This window comes from Pinus tabuliformis, chromosome 3_2 (assembly GCF_031772625.1).
Source record: "Pinus tabuliformis cultivar Carrire ecotype Pingquan chromosome 3_2, CPIR1, whole genome shotgun sequence".
NCBI classification, from domain to species: Eukaryota; Viridiplantae; Streptophyta; class Pinopsida; order Pinales; family Pinaceae; genus Pinus; species Pinus tabuliformis.
The window spans coordinates 1,113,685,754-1,113,703,367 of record NC_142302.1 but is presented as its reverse complement, the minus strand read 5'-3'; the positions used below and the strand labels follow the sequence as shown (position 1 = coordinate 1,113,703,367).

At 40.7% G+C, this 17,614-nt stretch overlaps 1 protein-coding gene and 2 pseudogenes across 1 annotated transcript; 1 reads left to right on the top strand and 2 right to left on the bottom strand.

Annotated features, from left to right (window-relative positions):
• Positions 1-5,523: 5,523 nt before the first annotated feature.
• LOC149184559 (abietadienol/abietadienal oxidase-like) lies at positions 5,524-6,226 on the top strand. The gene is made up of 2 exons (XM_089415375.1): positions 5,524-5,676; positions 6,008-6,226. The coding sequence occupies exons 1-2, from the start codon at positions 5,524-5,526 to the stop codon at positions 6,224-6,226; spliced, it is 372 nt and encodes a 123-aa protein (XP_089271501.1).
• A 1,951-nt stretch (positions 6,227-8,177) lies between these two features.
• Positions 8,178-8,771, bottom strand: LOC149184558 (protein DMR6-LIKE OXYGENASE 1 pseudogene; annotated as a pseudogene).
• A 6,812-nt stretch (positions 8,772-15,583) lies between these two features.
• Positions 15,584-16,255, bottom strand: LOC149184557 (protein DMR6-LIKE OXYGENASE 2 pseudogene; annotated as a pseudogene).
• Between the last annotated feature and the right edge of the window lie 1,359 nt (positions 16,256-17,614).

Below are 17,614 nucleotides of genomic sequence, written 5' to 3'. Positions count from 1 at the left end.
CCTTCGGTGGAGTTGAAGCTTGAGCCTTCAACTACAGTTCAGTGATCTGCAGGATTAGCTCCAGCTAAACCCTGCCCATCTCTTCTCTTGCGTCGCGCACCCCTGAAGCTAACTTATAGATGCGTGCCTCCATCGGTTCCTCTACTTGAATCACCAACTCCAGGACCATTTGGCAGGCTTCTTCCATAACATGCATTATTTGCATGTTCTGCTCCACTGCCTCATTATGATATAGGCTCAACTGATCAATGTTGATGCGCTGCTCACTCATTACTGGTATAGCGTGACTCTCCCTGGCTCATAGTTCTGTAGTGACTCCATCTTGCAAAAGATAGAGCATCTCCCAAGGGAGCTAGGTCATATTTAGTCCGACCCCTTTGAAACTACTGACCATGGCCCTATCGACCTCCTTCTCTGTAGTAAGTTCCCCATCTCATAGCACCATAATGTTGGCCACCCTAGCATGCAACATTTCCTTGACAGCTGAAGTGCCGACTGCAAGGCTGGTGGACATGATGCCAGCCTATGGAGTATGAACCTAAAACTCCTGTATTTCTATTCGGAGAGCCCCCAATACCAACTGTTATTGTTCCTCAAACTGCTAGAGGGCCTCTGCAGTGACATCCCTCACCATTTCACCGATATCATGTAAATCCCTCTCAGTGAGGGTGATTGGGTCAAACGACATCTTTGAGGCCTTTTTTTAATTTCACGACCCTACCTGCTCTCGTGGTTGTGGACGTTCGATTTGGGTGGACATCGTCTACAGGTCTGTGCCACCTTGTTTTGTGTCTATCTCTGGCTTGAGCAAAGGTGACTTCTATCCTTCGTGCTATTCTTCGCCTATTTTCTGATGCTATTCCACTAATGTCACAGCATCGTGTGCTACCTAGGCCTTAGCCATTGCTTCTTCTTTCCTGTGCTTTTCTGCTAGTTGTGCCATCCAAAGTTTTGTCTCTTCCTTCTTGTGATGCATGGCAGACTTCTCTGTTTCCACTATAGAACCAGCTGGAGCATGCCACTCTGGCAGCCAAGACTCAAGGATTGCGAATATCACATCGTTAGTTGCCAAATATAGTAAATCATGCCACGTCTTCATAGGGTCCTTCCGTGCCCTGATGAACACATGGTGGAAATCTGCTTTGAAATCTGAAAAGCTTTGAAAGCTATTGTAGACTGTGGGCAATAAGAATGGCTTGTGATTGATCCCTATCCTAATATTCATCTCTATGATCACTCAAAATATCTTTCTCTCTTTGATTCGCTACGCATCCCTGATTTCCCACAGCGAAGCGTACTTCATTGCCTCTGGAAGGTTCTGCACAACCAAAGGTAATTGGCTATCTTTGGGAAAATCCCATGCCACCAGTACTATTGAAAATAGGAGCCATGCGTAATGAAATGTTTTCCCCTACTCCTGTGCCTCACGGTAGTTCACAAGGAACTCACTACATAGGTAGTTCACCTAGTTGAACTGGAATCCTTCTGCACATTGTGCCGCTATTGAAATCACTAGTGTGGACACCTCATCCACACGACACTTCCACATTACCTTTCCTGCCAATATCTGTGTCATGACCTTCACTGCAGGGTTGCTGATGCTGGAGATGGCATACCCTCACTTCTTCTTCTCCAGCTTATACATTTTCTTCATTGCCTCCGCGAGGGCCAACCCACCACCTTTTCCCTCTTAGATGTTTGCTAGGTCCTCTTCTGAGCAAGGTAGACATGTAATTTGGTGAATCAGATGGTATGTGATGGGGATGGGCTCCTACAGCCAAAAGCACCCATCATGCACCAAACAGAGCAGCTTCTTGATGACGAAAATGGTAATTGGGGCACGGTGGTAATGCGGCACCCAGAGCAAGTTTAGCAACCCTTCTTTCTCCACACCTCTGAACCATTTCTGCAGCTCTAATTGGATTGTTGCATCAGTCACATCAATGCCTAGTGCATTAGTTTCACAGTCGCTAAATGTGAGAACTTCTCGTGGTCAGCGAGGTCCCAATCTTCAAATTTCAACATAGGGACCCACCCCAAGTGCGGTCCCTCAAAAATAATATCATCAGGGAGAAGTAAGGTCTTAGAGAGCTCTTTCTCTCATCTATATCCGTTGGAACCCTAGCTTTACCCTTTCGCAGAGGAACATATTTCTGCAACCTGGTGATAGGGTCCACACCCTGGGTCTCTACATCCTCCTCCTCCACCAGGATTTCTTCAAACTCTTCCTCCTCATCGACCTCCAAATTAATGGCCTTCCCATTTTCCTGCAATGTGAGCTTGGTCCTCAGTGGATTTTTGGGCGAGACGCGCACTGGGATCATGGCCTGCTTATCCTTCTTAGATCTAGGTGTGCGCGGTGATATAGGGACCTCAACGATTATTCAACGATCTCTGGGGCTTCCAATTCCACAATTTCCTATGCGGTTGCCTCAGTTATCACTACTCCTACGTCCATTGCTTTTTCGGGTGCTGACATAGTGTTACTCCACAATTCCTTCATTGTATCAAGTAGTTTCTAAAACAACGAATTCGCTTTCAGAGTCTTGAATAAGTTTTAGTTCGTTAATACTCGAGCACACAACAACTCAGTTCTCAAATTGCCAAGTGTTGCTTGCTGGAAAACCATTTGTAACTTATAGCACATTTTCAATTTGAATTCGACCATTCCCCCCACATTCGGTCCATTAATGCTAGATTGGCAACATATTTCCAAGAATCTAACCCATAAAGTCCACCTTAAATGCCTACTACCTGCTCCCTTTGGCCTCAAACCAACCATCAAATCGTGAACAATGACTTTAACTGTCACTTTCCGGTAGACCTGTGCGCCAGTGCAACTATCTTTGCGTTGTCACGAACCCTATGACACTTCATGACTGCGCGCAGTTCTAACATCATGCAGTTCCCAAGAAGGGTAGTTTATAGTCTTGCGCCTTCTTTCAGTTGCTTGGAGAGCTAAGAGTGTGCCACTTTCATATAGTCACATCGCCAGATCACCGGTGTATGGCTTCAAGTGACTACCATTCACCTTTCCTAGGAAGGTTCTCCATTTAACTTGACCAACTATACCGCGCCTCTTTCAGTAATTTCCTTAATAATATATGGCCCTAAATAGTGCATCCTGAAGTTTCTTGGGAATTTATCAAACTTAATATCATACAACAACACCAGATTGTTTACCTTGAATGTGCGCAACTTGATGTATCGATCATGCCATGCCTTTTCATGCTGATTTTGGACCTGCTGGTGAAATCCCGCCAAAAATCGTTCTTTTTCAAGCTCATCCAACTGTAGGAGCCTCTCCACCAGGGCTCTACGATCCGTCATACTTGTGAGCGCTACTATCCACAGACTAGGCATGATGTATTCCATAGGCATTACAGATTCCACTCCATAGACAAGCCTAGAAGGTGTCTGTCTCATCAGTTTCTTGCATGTCATCCGATAAGCCCATAACACTGTAGGTATGCGAAGGTACCAATCACTTCGCCATGCATTGCATACCTTGGTCAATGCGTTTTAAAGAACTTTGTTGAACATGAAAAAGGAGTTGCTTTTAAGGTCCGGACCGGGTGGTTTTTCCCGATGTTGATGCAGCGATTTTCGAGGCATCAACACACAATGAGTATGATATTAACTTATGTATGTGTATGGTTCTCGATATACTGCGAGACACACCTCTAGAGGAATTACCCTTACCGATGCATCATGTCCATCGTCTAATGGGGGTTGCACCTAAGCTTCATCCTATGGCTATGATCAACCGTGAAAGAACTAGGGTAACCGCTATTCTCGGTTGCTATGAGAAAAACTCATTTGGCTTCTTCCCACCGACTCTAATGGCTCCACAATCCCCATTTTCCAATTATGTCTTCCAGGCAGAAGAGGTGCAGAGTTCTAGCAATATGAAATTCTCTCAGCACTACAGCTTTACTTAGCCTCGAACCATTCAGGAAATCCTAAATTTCCCTCTGTCTTGGTTGCTCTACTGTAAATCCGAACATCGTTGTTATTTTCGCAGGGATTCTTCACCGGCTCATGTAATTTTTTTTATTTTTTTATTTTGCTTTCTGGCTTATTTTAGTTGAATGTTCTGAGCCATATTTTTACTATCAGAATAACCCTAATATGACAAGTTGCTTCTGTAGGTGAAGAGGGAATTTACTAGGGTCGTTGGCTCCTTAACATTACCCAAAAAGGTTGGGTACTCGTCTCCATGTTGGGATTCAAGTTACTCTTGCTTCTATGTTTCTTCTTCCTCAAAGGCCCTTGGTTGGTTGAACTGGTTGGGGAGAAACCCTCTAGGTTCGGATCCCCCACCTGGGTGAATGGTATTTTTCTGTTTGATTTTCATTAGGTTTGTTTTACCGCCAGCATTTGCTCGCGAGATGACTAAGGGTAGGCTACGGGCCTTTCGTCAGCTTGATTATGCTCCGGGTTTTGGCTTACTGCTACTACATTCAAGCTATACAATTGGAGTGGTTTTATATTACAAGGACTACTCAGACCCTTCCAAGGTCGAGTTTAGTCCTTTTGGTAAGAGCCTATGGTGATTTGAATACATGCTCCCATTCACTAGGTCCAGTCATTTGTGGTTGTCGAACTTTTTAGTTATACAGGTTGTATTTATGAAGGGTTACCATTTTATTGATGCATCAACAATATTATGTTTTTATCTGAGCCCACGAACTCAATCTCTTTTCAACTATGGAATTTTATTTAATGCTTTAATCGCATGGTTGTGTAATGTTATCATTTTCCACTTTTCTATATGCAATGAAGCTTTTCTCATATGGTTTAGTGAAGCTAGTCTTATATGGATGCGTGTAGTTCTCGTATGGGTCAGTTATTATTTTTTTGTTAAGCTATATTGATGAAGACACCACAATTTTTATCATTACTTGTAAATATCCGGGTTATGCAGTGACCTGACTACCTTGTATGCCTTGGGCCGTGAAAGGAATGAAATTTTTTTCCAAGTCTTGTTCAATGTCAAATGATGCTTAATTACGCCGTAGGGCGTTCCTCTTTGAAACGAACTCACCTAACTGCTACCGTGTACAGTTTTGCAACGTTCGACGAAATGTTAGACGATTAAAACAATATTGGGCGTTAGATCACCACCGACTCCTCCTACTTAATCGTAAACTGACTCGGTATTCCTTTGCTTTTCAACTTCTTCTTCAACCGTCCGAGTTCTTTTTCTTCACCAATAAATTCAACCAAACCAGCTCCTTCGTTAGATCACCACCGACTTCAACAGGTGATTCAGCCGTGCTTGCAACCAGCTCCTCTGGCTTTTTAATTTCTTCGAGGTTTCTACTGTTTCTTCAACTGAAGGGGCTTTTTAATTTCTTCGAGGTTTCCACTGTTTTTTGAAGACTAACCATCTGTTTTTGATTTTGAGATATTTTTGAAATCTGCAAGAAACATATAGAATACTTTTAGTTTCTATTGTTCTTGAATTCCTAGTACTTAGATAATACCATAGCTCATTCTGGATTTCACTTTTTTGGGTAGATGACATTTATCATGTTGATGAATCGGCTCATTGGTTTTGACTCGGAGACTGCAGAATCGAAGATACTCATGCAGAGGTTTGCAGATTTTATGTCAGGACTCTACGCACTGCCAATTAAGCTTCCTGGCACTACTTACACGAAGTGTTTGAAGGTCACACCCACAACCCAAACCAGTTCGAAAAGGAAGTTAAATAATGTACAGAATCTATAAATCATTTGAAAAATCAAAACTATATTTACAGTTCTGATTTCATTTATATCTAACATGTTCCTATTGAAATAAGAAATAGTATTCGAAAAATCAAACCTATATTTACAGTTCTGATTTCATTTATTTCTAACATGTTACTACTGAAATAAGAAATACAATTTAGTTGCAAGTGAATAAATATCTATTTGGCCATCACTATATTATGAATATCTAACAATATTTATAGTTATCTAAAAAATTTGCTGTTTTAATGCTTCAAGTAAAATTGCAGGGCCGAGATCATGTGACCAGGACTCTAACAAATATTATTTCTGAGAGAAAAAGGCTGGGAAGAAGGTCTGTCAACACGGACTTCCTGGATAAAGGGCTGGAGTATCAAGAAGATCATGACGACGAGGAGTTTAGCGATCTTGTCATCGTCGATTTCCTCTTTGTACTTCTCTTGGCAGGATATGATACCACTTCCATCGCAATGACCATGGCTGTTTAGTATCTCACAGAGAATCCCAAAGCTCTTCAACAACTGAGGGTAAGTTCCAAATTTTGTTTCAGTCTCATCAGTCCTGTCTATTATTATTGCAAATATCATAATAGTGTGGATATAATTCAATGATAGATGTGCAGACCTAAGTTAATATGGACTGATAAAAAAATTTGAAGCATAATTTTCTAAAAGATAATTAAGATAAAGTTTGCATATTTTTTGACAAATTTATATTAATTTTACCGTTACAATTCATATACAAAAATTAATTTTGTAAACAAGAAAACTGTATGGATTACACGTCTGGATCAAAATAACCTTTTTAAACTGTATATTGTGCAAAGAGAACACAAAGCTATCCTTCTCGCTAAAAAACAGAAACAGGAAAAGATGTTAAACTGGGAGGACTACAAATCCATGGAATTTACACGAAGTGTAATGATCTTTAGATCCTGACCATTTCAGATTTATTTGAGGTTCACTGGCATATTAAAAAGTTCCTCCTAACCTTTGTGTGCGTTGAAACAGGTGATAAAAGAGACATTGCGCCTGTCAAACGTAGGACCATTTTTGTTTCGAGAATGTGTACAGGACACAGAAATCAAAGGTAGAATAGTACAAAGTCAATTCAATTTTTTGAAGTTTGAAAAAAAAGTCGCTTTTTAAGTTTGAAAAGGGGCTTTTTAATTTCTTCGAGGTTTCCACTGTTTTTTGAAGAGGAGTTTCAGGTATGCTTGGACCTTGGTTAACTGTGTGAAGCTGAGTCTAGGGCGATCAGATTCTACGAGATACCCTAGCCTTTTCGGGTTATCTTTCTCTTTTTTAAAATATTCAACAGGTGATCAATTCCTCATCAGGGTTTGTTTTGGTTTTCCCTTAATTCTCTATTTCTCTTTCTTACAAAATAATTTATAAGAATCTGAGCAGGGTCTGTTTTCGTTTGTATCTCTTACGGTTTATTTCAGAAGGCTTGTGTAGAACCTTGCCTTCAAAATTCAATATGTTTTAACTATTTCGCTACAGAAATAACAACTGGGACTACAGTAAGTGGTTTCTTGAGTAACATTCTGGGGTTTATCCTGTTATAATATTTTCTTCTTGTGTTTGATATTTATAAGGTCAGTTCATGGTATAATATTTGCTACTGTTGTCTGAAGATTTGAGGACGAACTAATCTTTGCAATAACCATATAATTGTTTTTTTCATACGCAGCATATAGCACGAGAAGTTAGAGATCCAATAGCATAACCACTAGAATCAACGCAAGCATAACTTTTGTTAGATCGATATCAGTTTCACGAAATAGTTTTGGTTTCTGATGTCACATAGACACTTTTTTTTGGTTCAACTATTCTGTAATGGTCCCCTGCATAAGGGGGTTGGGTTTTTATGTCAGGTCTCTGTATCATAGGGTTTGTTCTGCGACTGCCATACTTGTCATTAATGTTGTGTAATGGGTTTCTGCATGTTCTGTTTCGAATCGATACTTCTGTAACATTGGGCTGGTTCTGCTGTTTGAGCACTAAATGCGTTCACATAAGGCACATGTCAAAGCATGTCAATGCTCTCGTACACGCAATTGGCCAATTAATTACCTAACGGTAGATAGGTCGGTGATGTTTTGTGTTCTAATTTAGGCTAGACCAATGGTTTTTTGATAGTTGAGAGTAGGTTTAAATGTGCAAAGATTGGAATTGAAAATAAAATTATGTTCAATAGTTAAAACTATGTAATCATCTTTTATTCATCCAGAGGGCAACGGGGTTATTGGATGGTCCAGTGATAGTGATAATGTTGATAATGGCTCCCTTAAATCAAATTCAACAACAAATTTCATTCACTGTTGTTCTCTGCATATTCAATTTTGAAATGGTCCATTGTCTTATTCTTTAATTCCTGGCTCCAGAAAATTCTCATGAATTCTCCAAACTTATATCCTTTGTACCAAGTTGGATGCTATTCATCAACCAGGGACGCTGCAGGGGCAATGAAGGCATCCTCCGAGGGACCATAAAACGTAGGAATTGATATATGTGCAGCAGATGCATTCATTACTGCTCGATGTTCCACACTTCTGAATCTACCATTGCTCACAACCTGACAAATTATTAGCATTAATAATAACATTGTCAAATTCCCATTGCTCACAACCTGATAAATTATTAGCATTTGCATTAGCATTAACAATAACATTGTCAAATTTTCAGGAGGAAATAAAGTATTGGATCTACTCTTGCTCTTGTTAAATACCTATAGTTGATCTCCCATATTAACAACGAAAGCGTTGGGTATGGGTTCTACAGCAACCCACTTTCCATTTCTGAGTACTTGCAGACCATTGACCTCGCCTTGCATTAAAATAGTGATGCCACGTGCATCTGAATGGTGTGGTGTGCCAAGAGTAATATCTGGTTTTAGGCATGGAGGATAGTACATTATATCCATGAGTTGGGTGCGTTTTCCAAAGATTCTATCCAAGTAACTGGAATCGAGCCCTAGAGCTTCAGAAACGACAGCCAACAGCCTTAAAATCAGAGCTCTCACCTTCATAGCTTAGTTGCCTGCGATCTCTCTGTATAAAATCATATGCAAGATAAGTACTTGCTGTTGTTGCAATATCGTTCCTCCAGAGTTTGGACTTCTTTTAGTTACCCTCTATTGAATCTGGCATGCTCGGTCTTCCACGGGCATTTCGAAGAATTCTTTGGCAATTTCCATCATGCTTTTCATGGTTCCTTTTGGTACGCCATGGTTCACTATCTGCACTCACTTAGATCAACCAGAAGATATGTGGCCATAAAAAAGAATAGTACATACCCTCATGTTAGATTCGGTCTTGTCGCCCTCCATCAGCGATCAAAGCTCTTTGCATTTGCATAAATAGGTGTCTCATCAGTGTCAATTTTTGCATCCCATTAGGCATGCCATAACCCTGATGGAAGAGCTGGTGTCTTTGTCCCCCTCTTGGCATTGCTGGATCAGGTCATTTCAGTCCTTAGTCACTTTCAAGCTTATCTTGTCTTGTCTTGAGGTCAAATTCCTAGGTCTAGGGTTTTGGTCAAAATGGTTTACAAGGTCATGTCTCTGAAGGTCAGTAAGTGCTCAGCAAGCCAAAGGGATGGTTTTAATGGTGTTTCTTCGCAAATTTCTCTTTTGTACAGTTAATCTTCACCTTGGATTTAAAAACTCTGTTTTTAAAGCCAAGGTCATTTTTAAATGATTTTGCAAAAAATGTAAAAATTCAAAAGTTTTCAAAGGACAGCATGTAACCCTGGCTCCCTTGCCAAGATCCCTTAGATGATATCCCTGCAAAAAGAATCGATCAAAAGCAGTAAATGAGTCAATTTCAGGACAAAGGAAACCAAAAAGGTCAATTTTATGAAGTGTCAAAGCAAAACATTATAAAGTGGGTTTGGGCATGAAATTTATTCAAATGAAAGCTATAAAGGCCCAATCTCCCTCCATTTACCCTCATTATGCATTCAAGTCACTTGCAAGAGAGTTTGGGCGAGTGATTGAGTGAAAGTTGAGCGAATTCGGGAGTTTGACAGGCGCGCGACCCGTCAGGCCAGGTGCGCGACCCGTCAGGCCAGGTGCGCGACCCGTCAGAGGCGCGCGACCCGTCCAGCGCATTCCCACAGTTCATTTTTTCAACGGGCGTGACCCGTCAGAGGCGCGCGACCCGTTGGGTGAGGCGCGCGACCCGTCAGCGCCCTCCCTTTGAAATCACCTGCAAATTCACCCAAGGAGCTATCAAATCGCCGATTTGCTTAAGGTAGGCCCTCCAAACTCAAAATTGGTTGCTTGTTATGTTTGAAGGACATCATGAATGTGTTTTTAAAGATCAAATTGTGCAAGAGAAAAAGCTCCATATGGCTGTATATTAAATTTGTAAAAATTTGCTAGGGTTTTATGCTGTTTCAATGGTTTTTTCCTTGTAATCATTTTTCCTCATTCCCATTTCATTTTCCTTGTATTTCCATGTAAATTTCCCTTTTAAATTTGTAAAGAAAATAAACCCTACCCCTTTTCCCTAAAAAATAAAAATCAAGCCCTAACCCTACCCCTCATAATACCCATGTAAACACATGTATTTAATGATGCATCAGCAGTGATGTTTGCAGTGTTTTTCCCTAAATTCCCTATTGTATACATGTATTCCCATTTTCCTTTTAAAAATTGTCCCTCCCCTAACATTCCCTTCATGCTCCTTGTCCCCCTTGAAACAGCATACAAATCAGCATTTTACAAAGCAGAAACAACAGTACATTTTGGCCACTCTGCTCCTTAAACAATGTCAGAAACCGAAACCTATGAGCAGAGTGATGACCAGGCATCAGCTTCAGAGATTGAGATACAGAGGAGGCCTCATAAGGGTGGTAAGGGTGGACATCATAGGCGAGAGGAGCCCACCTCTTTGACAGAGTTACAAGCTTGTCCTATGGCAGTCTCATGTTTCCAGTACATGTCTTGCTATGAGTTTTGTGAGAGGATCTCTCGGATTCAGCACCACAGAGAGTTGGCTCACCTGTTTGTTTTACACTTGCATGATGGACATGTCAACCTTGCCGGGGTGGACTTCACATTGACACCTGAGGTGATTGCACAGGCTACAGGGATACCTAATGTTGGAGAGGTATGGAATAAGCGCAAGGTGCTAGACAGTGTTCATTTTGAGCCTTTTGTTAGACCAGCACTCATAAGACACTTGACAGGAGTGTTTCCCTTCAGATTTCTCAGGAGCGAGTATGCTCCCATGATGAGGCTCGTCATGCACTATTTTACCTGTGAGGGCATATTTTCACAAGTATATTCATACCATATTCGCCTCTTGATGCACTTCACCCGAGTGAGGATGATGAACATCCCTGTTTTCTTCTATCAGAACATAGAGAAGATGGTGTCCATGATGCAGAGGAAGAGCCCGGCACAGCAGTACAGGAGCCTTTATCATTATGGTTTCATTCAGCTAGTGGTATTACATCAGTTGGCTCAGCAAGGCATCTCATGGGAAGATTTCATCTCTCGTGAGCTTTTCACACCACCATCACCGCCACATCCTGAGGTTATTCATGAGGAGGGAGGACCATCACAGCAGCATGACATCCCTGTCACTAGACATGTTAGCTCCTCACCTTTGGTTACTTATCAGAGAGGCCAGAGGGCCTTATTTGCAGCAGCCAGGCGAGTATTATCTCCACACCAGGTGGAAGGGGTCTCGCCTTCTTCATCGGCTCAGCGAGTGTTATCTCCACATCAGGTGGAAGGGGCCTCGCTTTCTTCACCAGCACAGGTATCAGGGAGGGGGAAACAGCCCAAGATTGATGAGGGACCGTCAGGTGTTTCGGATATAGAGCTTATTGATCTTGATATCAGTTCTCCTAGCCGAGAGGCAAAGGAGATCATTCAACATCTCAGAGCTGAAAATGATGCCTTGTAGAGGAGATTAGAGGGGGCACAATGGACCATCACATACCTTGAGCAGTGCAACAAACAGTTGGAAGATGAGCAAGCACTTGATGAGCTGTGGAGGATTCGTAGTGACCGCATTTTGAACCGGAGAAGACCCGGTGATCCATTGCCCGCTGACCAAGAGTCCATGCTCATCCGGGTAAATGCACACTTGGAGAGGTTGTTGGCTAAGGCCAACCAAGAGAATAAATTGCTGAGGAACATGAAGAACCATTACTGGGCAAGAATGCATGTGTGTAAGGCAAAGATGAAAATGTTCCAAAGGCGGTTGGCCAAGGCACAAAAAGGGAGAAAGAGGCCCGATCCCCTCCATATCTTGGCTGAGGCCTCACTAAAGGACCAAGGCACTAAATAGCCCAGCCACAGCACAAATCCCAAGAAATTTTGAAAATTTTGGGTCAATTTTGATTTTTCAGGCAATTTACAGGTTTTTGCTCATTAACGGGTCTCACCCCCCGCGCGACCCTACATCATGGCAACTCCATTTTGCAAAAACTCAGCATTTCTAGATTTTTGATGAGAAGTTACATATGCTCATCAATGGACTTGATATTTTATGAAGTTTTGGGCCTCCAGAAAGTCAAAAAACAAGCAAAAAATGACTTTCTACCACATTTTTGAGTTGCAGAAAGCAGTCTTGGGAGATTGCAATTTTAGAGGGGCAAATGACCACCAAAATCAAAAATTCCAGTTGGGTTGGAAAGTAGACTCATAGACCTTTCCAACAAGCCTACTCTTGCTCAATTTGGACACCACGAAGTGCCCAAAATATGGTCCCAAAGGCGCGCGACCCGTCCGGCAGAGGCGCGTGACCCATCAGACAAACTTCTCCAATTTTCAGTGTACAGCTCAGAAAAACGCAGTTTGACCCTGTTTGACTTTTTGGGGTGGATTATTAGGCTCTTTGATGTAATTATTGTACTTTTATGATACTTTTACTCTTATGTACCTCTTCTAGAAGATTCATTCATGAAAAGGGTGAAAATTAAATGAATGAATTGGTTTCCAAGTTTATAGAGGCAAGTTGTTTTGACTGCCTAGTTTGTAGTGCTTAGTTTAGAAGTGGTTGAAACAGCTCCTAGGATAGTGAGCTCGACCCATGGAGGCAGGGAAAGAGGTTAGATGATCTATATTATGTACTTTCTTTCTCATTTTCATGGTTGGACTCTTGAGGGAGAAACTATCATTGTATTATTCACTGTATCTCTGCAATTTTTGGCTAAGGAAGACCAGGGTTTTGCAGTTCTTTTTGGGATTCTTGTGGTTACATGTATTGATGGTGTGTTTCTCTATGTGCTTGTAAGTGTGTTATGTGAATCATTTCCTTTCTTTTCCTTGTGCACATTAAGCAAACGAAGTGTTAAAGTAAGAATTCATGACTGTCATGCTCTGCTTTTAAGTTTGTTTAATTTCAATGATTTCTACTGTTTAAGGAGAATTTAAAGTTAATGTTTGCTCTCCTTAGCTCCTCACCTGTCATTCCTGACCATCCACCTCAAACAAAGGCATCAATACTGTCTCCTACCTCGCCCCAAAGAACCCCCTGCAGAAACTGTGTCCAATCCCCGCACCCAAAATTGCCATCCCCTCAATTTGCCACCGAAAACCCTAAAAGCCCCAAAACAACCTTTTTGATCAGTTTACTAGCCTAAAATTAGTGTTACCCTATTGGTCATCTCATCCATTGAAAATCACACCGAGATAGACCGGAGAGAGCCCTCTCCTGCCCCGTAGGGCTAGCTACGAGGCTAAGAGGTTTGATGTTGCCTTGGAGTTTAACTTTCTCAGCCTGAGGTGAAATTTCAAGTGCTAACACCTAAGATATGAAACTTGAACCAGTCACTAGATCTTATTAACACATCAGACTAACATTCAAAATATAGATTAAATAATCCTACAACTCTGAAAGTAATAGCTTCAAAAACTTCAGGAATAGAAAACTGATAAGAAATATTCTAGAATATCCATGGCAAGATTAATTTGTAACATAGGGCCTTTTTGGTGTGCCTAGAGGAGAATCCAGAGATATTAAAAGAAAATCACTGGCAAGAGAAGGGGGATTAAAGTATGATGTACCTGGAAAAAGCCATTTTCCACGCATGCATGGCAGATTTCTTCAACTACCCTTGTTCTGTTGGGGCCATCCAGGTCTTGGAGATCCACCACCGGAATGCTCTCAGAGTAAGACACCTCAAACAGGTGGGGGCATTCACTGAGAGGCAGGATATATCTATATTGAACTTGAAGATGATTTATTCCATTGGACGGACTACAGTAAATGGTTTCTTGAGTAACATTCTGGGGTTTATCCTGTTATAATATTTGCTTCTTGTGTTTGAGATTTATAAGGTCAGTTCATGGTATAATATTTGCTACTGTTGTCTGAAGATTTGAGGGCGAACTAATCTTTGCAATAACCATATAATTGTTTTTTTCATACGCAGCATATAGCACGAGCAGTTAGAGATCCAACAGCATAACCACTGGAATCAACGCAAGCATAACTTCTGTTAGATCGATAGCAGTTTCACGAAATAGTTTTGGTTTCTGATGTCACATAGACACTTCTTTTTGGTTCAACTATTCTGTAATGGTCCCCTGCATAAGGGGGTTGGGTTTTTATGTTAGGTCTCTGTATCATAGGGTTTGTTCTGCGACTACCATACTTGTCATTAATGTTGTGTAATGGGTTTCTGCATGTTCTGTTTCGAATCGATACTTCTGTAACATTGGGCTGGTTCTGCTGTTTGAGCACTAAATGCGTTCACATAAGGCACATGTCAAAGCATGTCAATGCTCTCGTACACGCAATTGGCCAATTAGTTACCTAACGGTAGATAGGTCGGTGATGTTTTGTGTTCTAATTTAGGCTAGACCAATGGTTTTTTGATAGTTGAGAGTAGGTTTAAATGTGCAAAGATTGGAATTGAAAATAAAATTATGTTCAATAGTTAAAACTATGTAATCATCTTTTATTCATCTAGAGGGAAACGGGGTTATTGGATGGTCCAGTGATAGTGATAATGTTGATAATGGCTCCCTTAAATCAAATTCAACAACAAATTTCATTCACCGTTGTTCTCTGCATATTCAATTTTGAAATGGTCCAACACTGTCTTATTCTTTAATTCCTGGCTCCAGAAAATTCTCATGAATTCTCCAAAATTATATCCTTTGTACCAAGTTGGATGCTATTCATCAACCAGGGACGCTACAGGGGCAATGAAGGCATCCTCCAAGGGACCATAAAACGTAGGAATTGATATATGTGCAGCAGATGCATTCGTTACTGCTTGATGTTCCACACTTCTGAATCTACCATTGCTCACAACCTGACAAATTATTAGCATTAATAATAACATTGTCAAATTCCCATTGCTCACAACCTGATAAATTATTAGCATTAGCATTAGCATTAACAATAACATTGTCAAATTTTCAGGAGGAAATAAAGTATTGGATCTGCTCTTGCTCTTGTTAAATACCTGTAGTTGATCTCCCATATTAACAACGAAAGCGTTGGGTATGGGTTCTACAGCAACCCACTTTCTATTTCTGAGTACTTGCAGACCACTGACCTCACCTTGCACTAAAATAGTGATGCCACGTGCATCTGAATGGTGTGGTGTGCCAAGAGTAATATCCGGTTTCAGGCATGGAGGATAGTACATTATATCCATGAGTTGGGTGCGTTTTTCGAAGATTCTATCCAAGTAACTGGAATTGAGCCCTAGAGCTTCAGAAACGACAGCCAACAACCTTAAAATCAGAGCTCTCACCTTCATAGCTTAGTTGCCTGCGATCTCTCTGTATAAAAGCATATGCAAGATAAGTACTTGCTGTTGTTGCAATATCGTTCCTCCAGAGTTTGGACTTCTTTTAGTTACCCTCTATTGAATCTGGCATGCTCGGTCTTCCACGGGCATTTCGAAGAATTCTTTGGTAATTTCCATCATGCTTTTCATGGTTCCTTTTGGTACGCCATGGTTCACTATCTGCACTCACTTAGATCAACCAGAAGATATGTGGCCATAAAAAAGAATAGTACATACCCTCAGATATGAAACTTGAACCAGTCACTAGATCTTATTAACACATCAGACTGACTTTAAAAATATAGATTAAATAATCCTACAACTCTGAAAGTAATAGCTTCAAAAACTTCAGGAATAGAAAACTGATAAGAAATATTCTAGAATATCCATGGCAAGATTAATTTGTAACATAGGGCCTTTTTGGTGTGCGTAGAGGAGAATCCAGAGATATTAAAAGAAAAGCACTGGCAAGAGAAGGGGGATTAAAGTATGATGTACCTGGAAAAAGCCATCTTCCACACATGCATGGCGGATTTCTTCAACTACCCTTGTTCTGTTGGGGCCATCTAGGTCTTGGAGATCCACCACCGGAATGCTCTCAGAGTAAGACACCTCAGACAGGTGGGGGCATTCACTGGGAGGCAGGATATATCTATATTGAACTTGAAGATGATTTATTCCATTGGGCAGTAGCTTTTCGACAGCATTCACATCCTGGGTCAGGACTTCTTCCATTGTAGACGACATATTCCTTTCTCGAGTGTTGTAAAATTGGCAGTGGCACCTACCTATTGCTGTGAAAAACTAAGCTTTGACTCGCACACCAGAAATAGGATATCGGATGATGGGCAAAAGAAGAGTGAACATTTAAGTGCGTGCGTGTAGATCTCTGCAAATGAATTGAAAAGACATCCCCATGTTAAAGTTTCCAATATACACTATACAATTTTACTACTATTTTTTACTCTCTTTCTTTTAATTTTCAGAATCGAAAGAGAGGATGAATTGCATTTAATAAATAGCAAAAGAATTTAAAAGAAGAATTATAAATTCTGATTATGTCGTTCAAATTCACGGCAAGAGCCAATTGGCATCGTTTTCAATTTTCTGAATGTGATACGCATGGCTGTAGCAGTGCACAAGTTAGCCCAAGCAGTGAAGATTTCACAAGAGTTGCAGGCTTTGGAAGACAAGTCAGAGTGGAAAATGAGAATCCTTACAAGGTCTGGGCCATCCCCATAATGTACAAAGTTCGAATTTTAGGCTATATCAATGGTTTTGTTAGGGTTTTTGAGGGGTTTCGATGGATTTTATTTTTGTTTATTTGCTTCTTTGGGTTTCTTCAAAGACCATGTAATAATCCTGTTGATGGTAGAGCTATATGCTGGTAACTGTCCCTGGGCTTGGTATTTGATGTTTTGTAAACTTGTCTGCTTTTTGATCTGGATCTTTGTTGCTCTCGATGAGCTCTCTGTTGATCTCTGTAATTGCAATCTGAATATGCACTATACGATTTTACTATCTCATTGTTATGGTTTCTTCCGTAAGTATTTTTAAAAATGACACGTTTCACGAAATAGTTTTGGTTTCTGGTGTCACATAGACACTTTTTTTTGGTCCAACTATTCTGTAATGGTCCCCTGCATAAGGGGGTTGGGTTTTTACGTCAGGTCTCTGTATCGTAGGGTTTGTTCTGCGACTACCGTACTTGTCATTAATGTTGTGTAATGGGTTTCTGCATGTTCTGTTTCGAATCGATACTTTGGTAACATTGGGCTGGTTCTACTATTTGAGCACTAAATTCCTTCACATAAGGCACATGTCAAAGAATGTCAATGCTCTTGTACAAGCAATTGGCCAATTAGTTTCCTAGCGGTAGATAGGTTGTTGCTGTTTTGTGTTGTAATTTAGGCTAGAACAGTGGTTTTTTGATGGTTGAGAGTAGGTTTAAATGTGCAAAGATTGGAACTGAAAATAAAATATGTTAAATAGTTAAAACTATGTAATCATCTTTTATTCATCCAAAGGGCAACGGGGTTATTGGATGGTCGAGTGATAGTGATAATGTTGATAATGGCTTCCTTAAATCAAATTCAACAACAAATT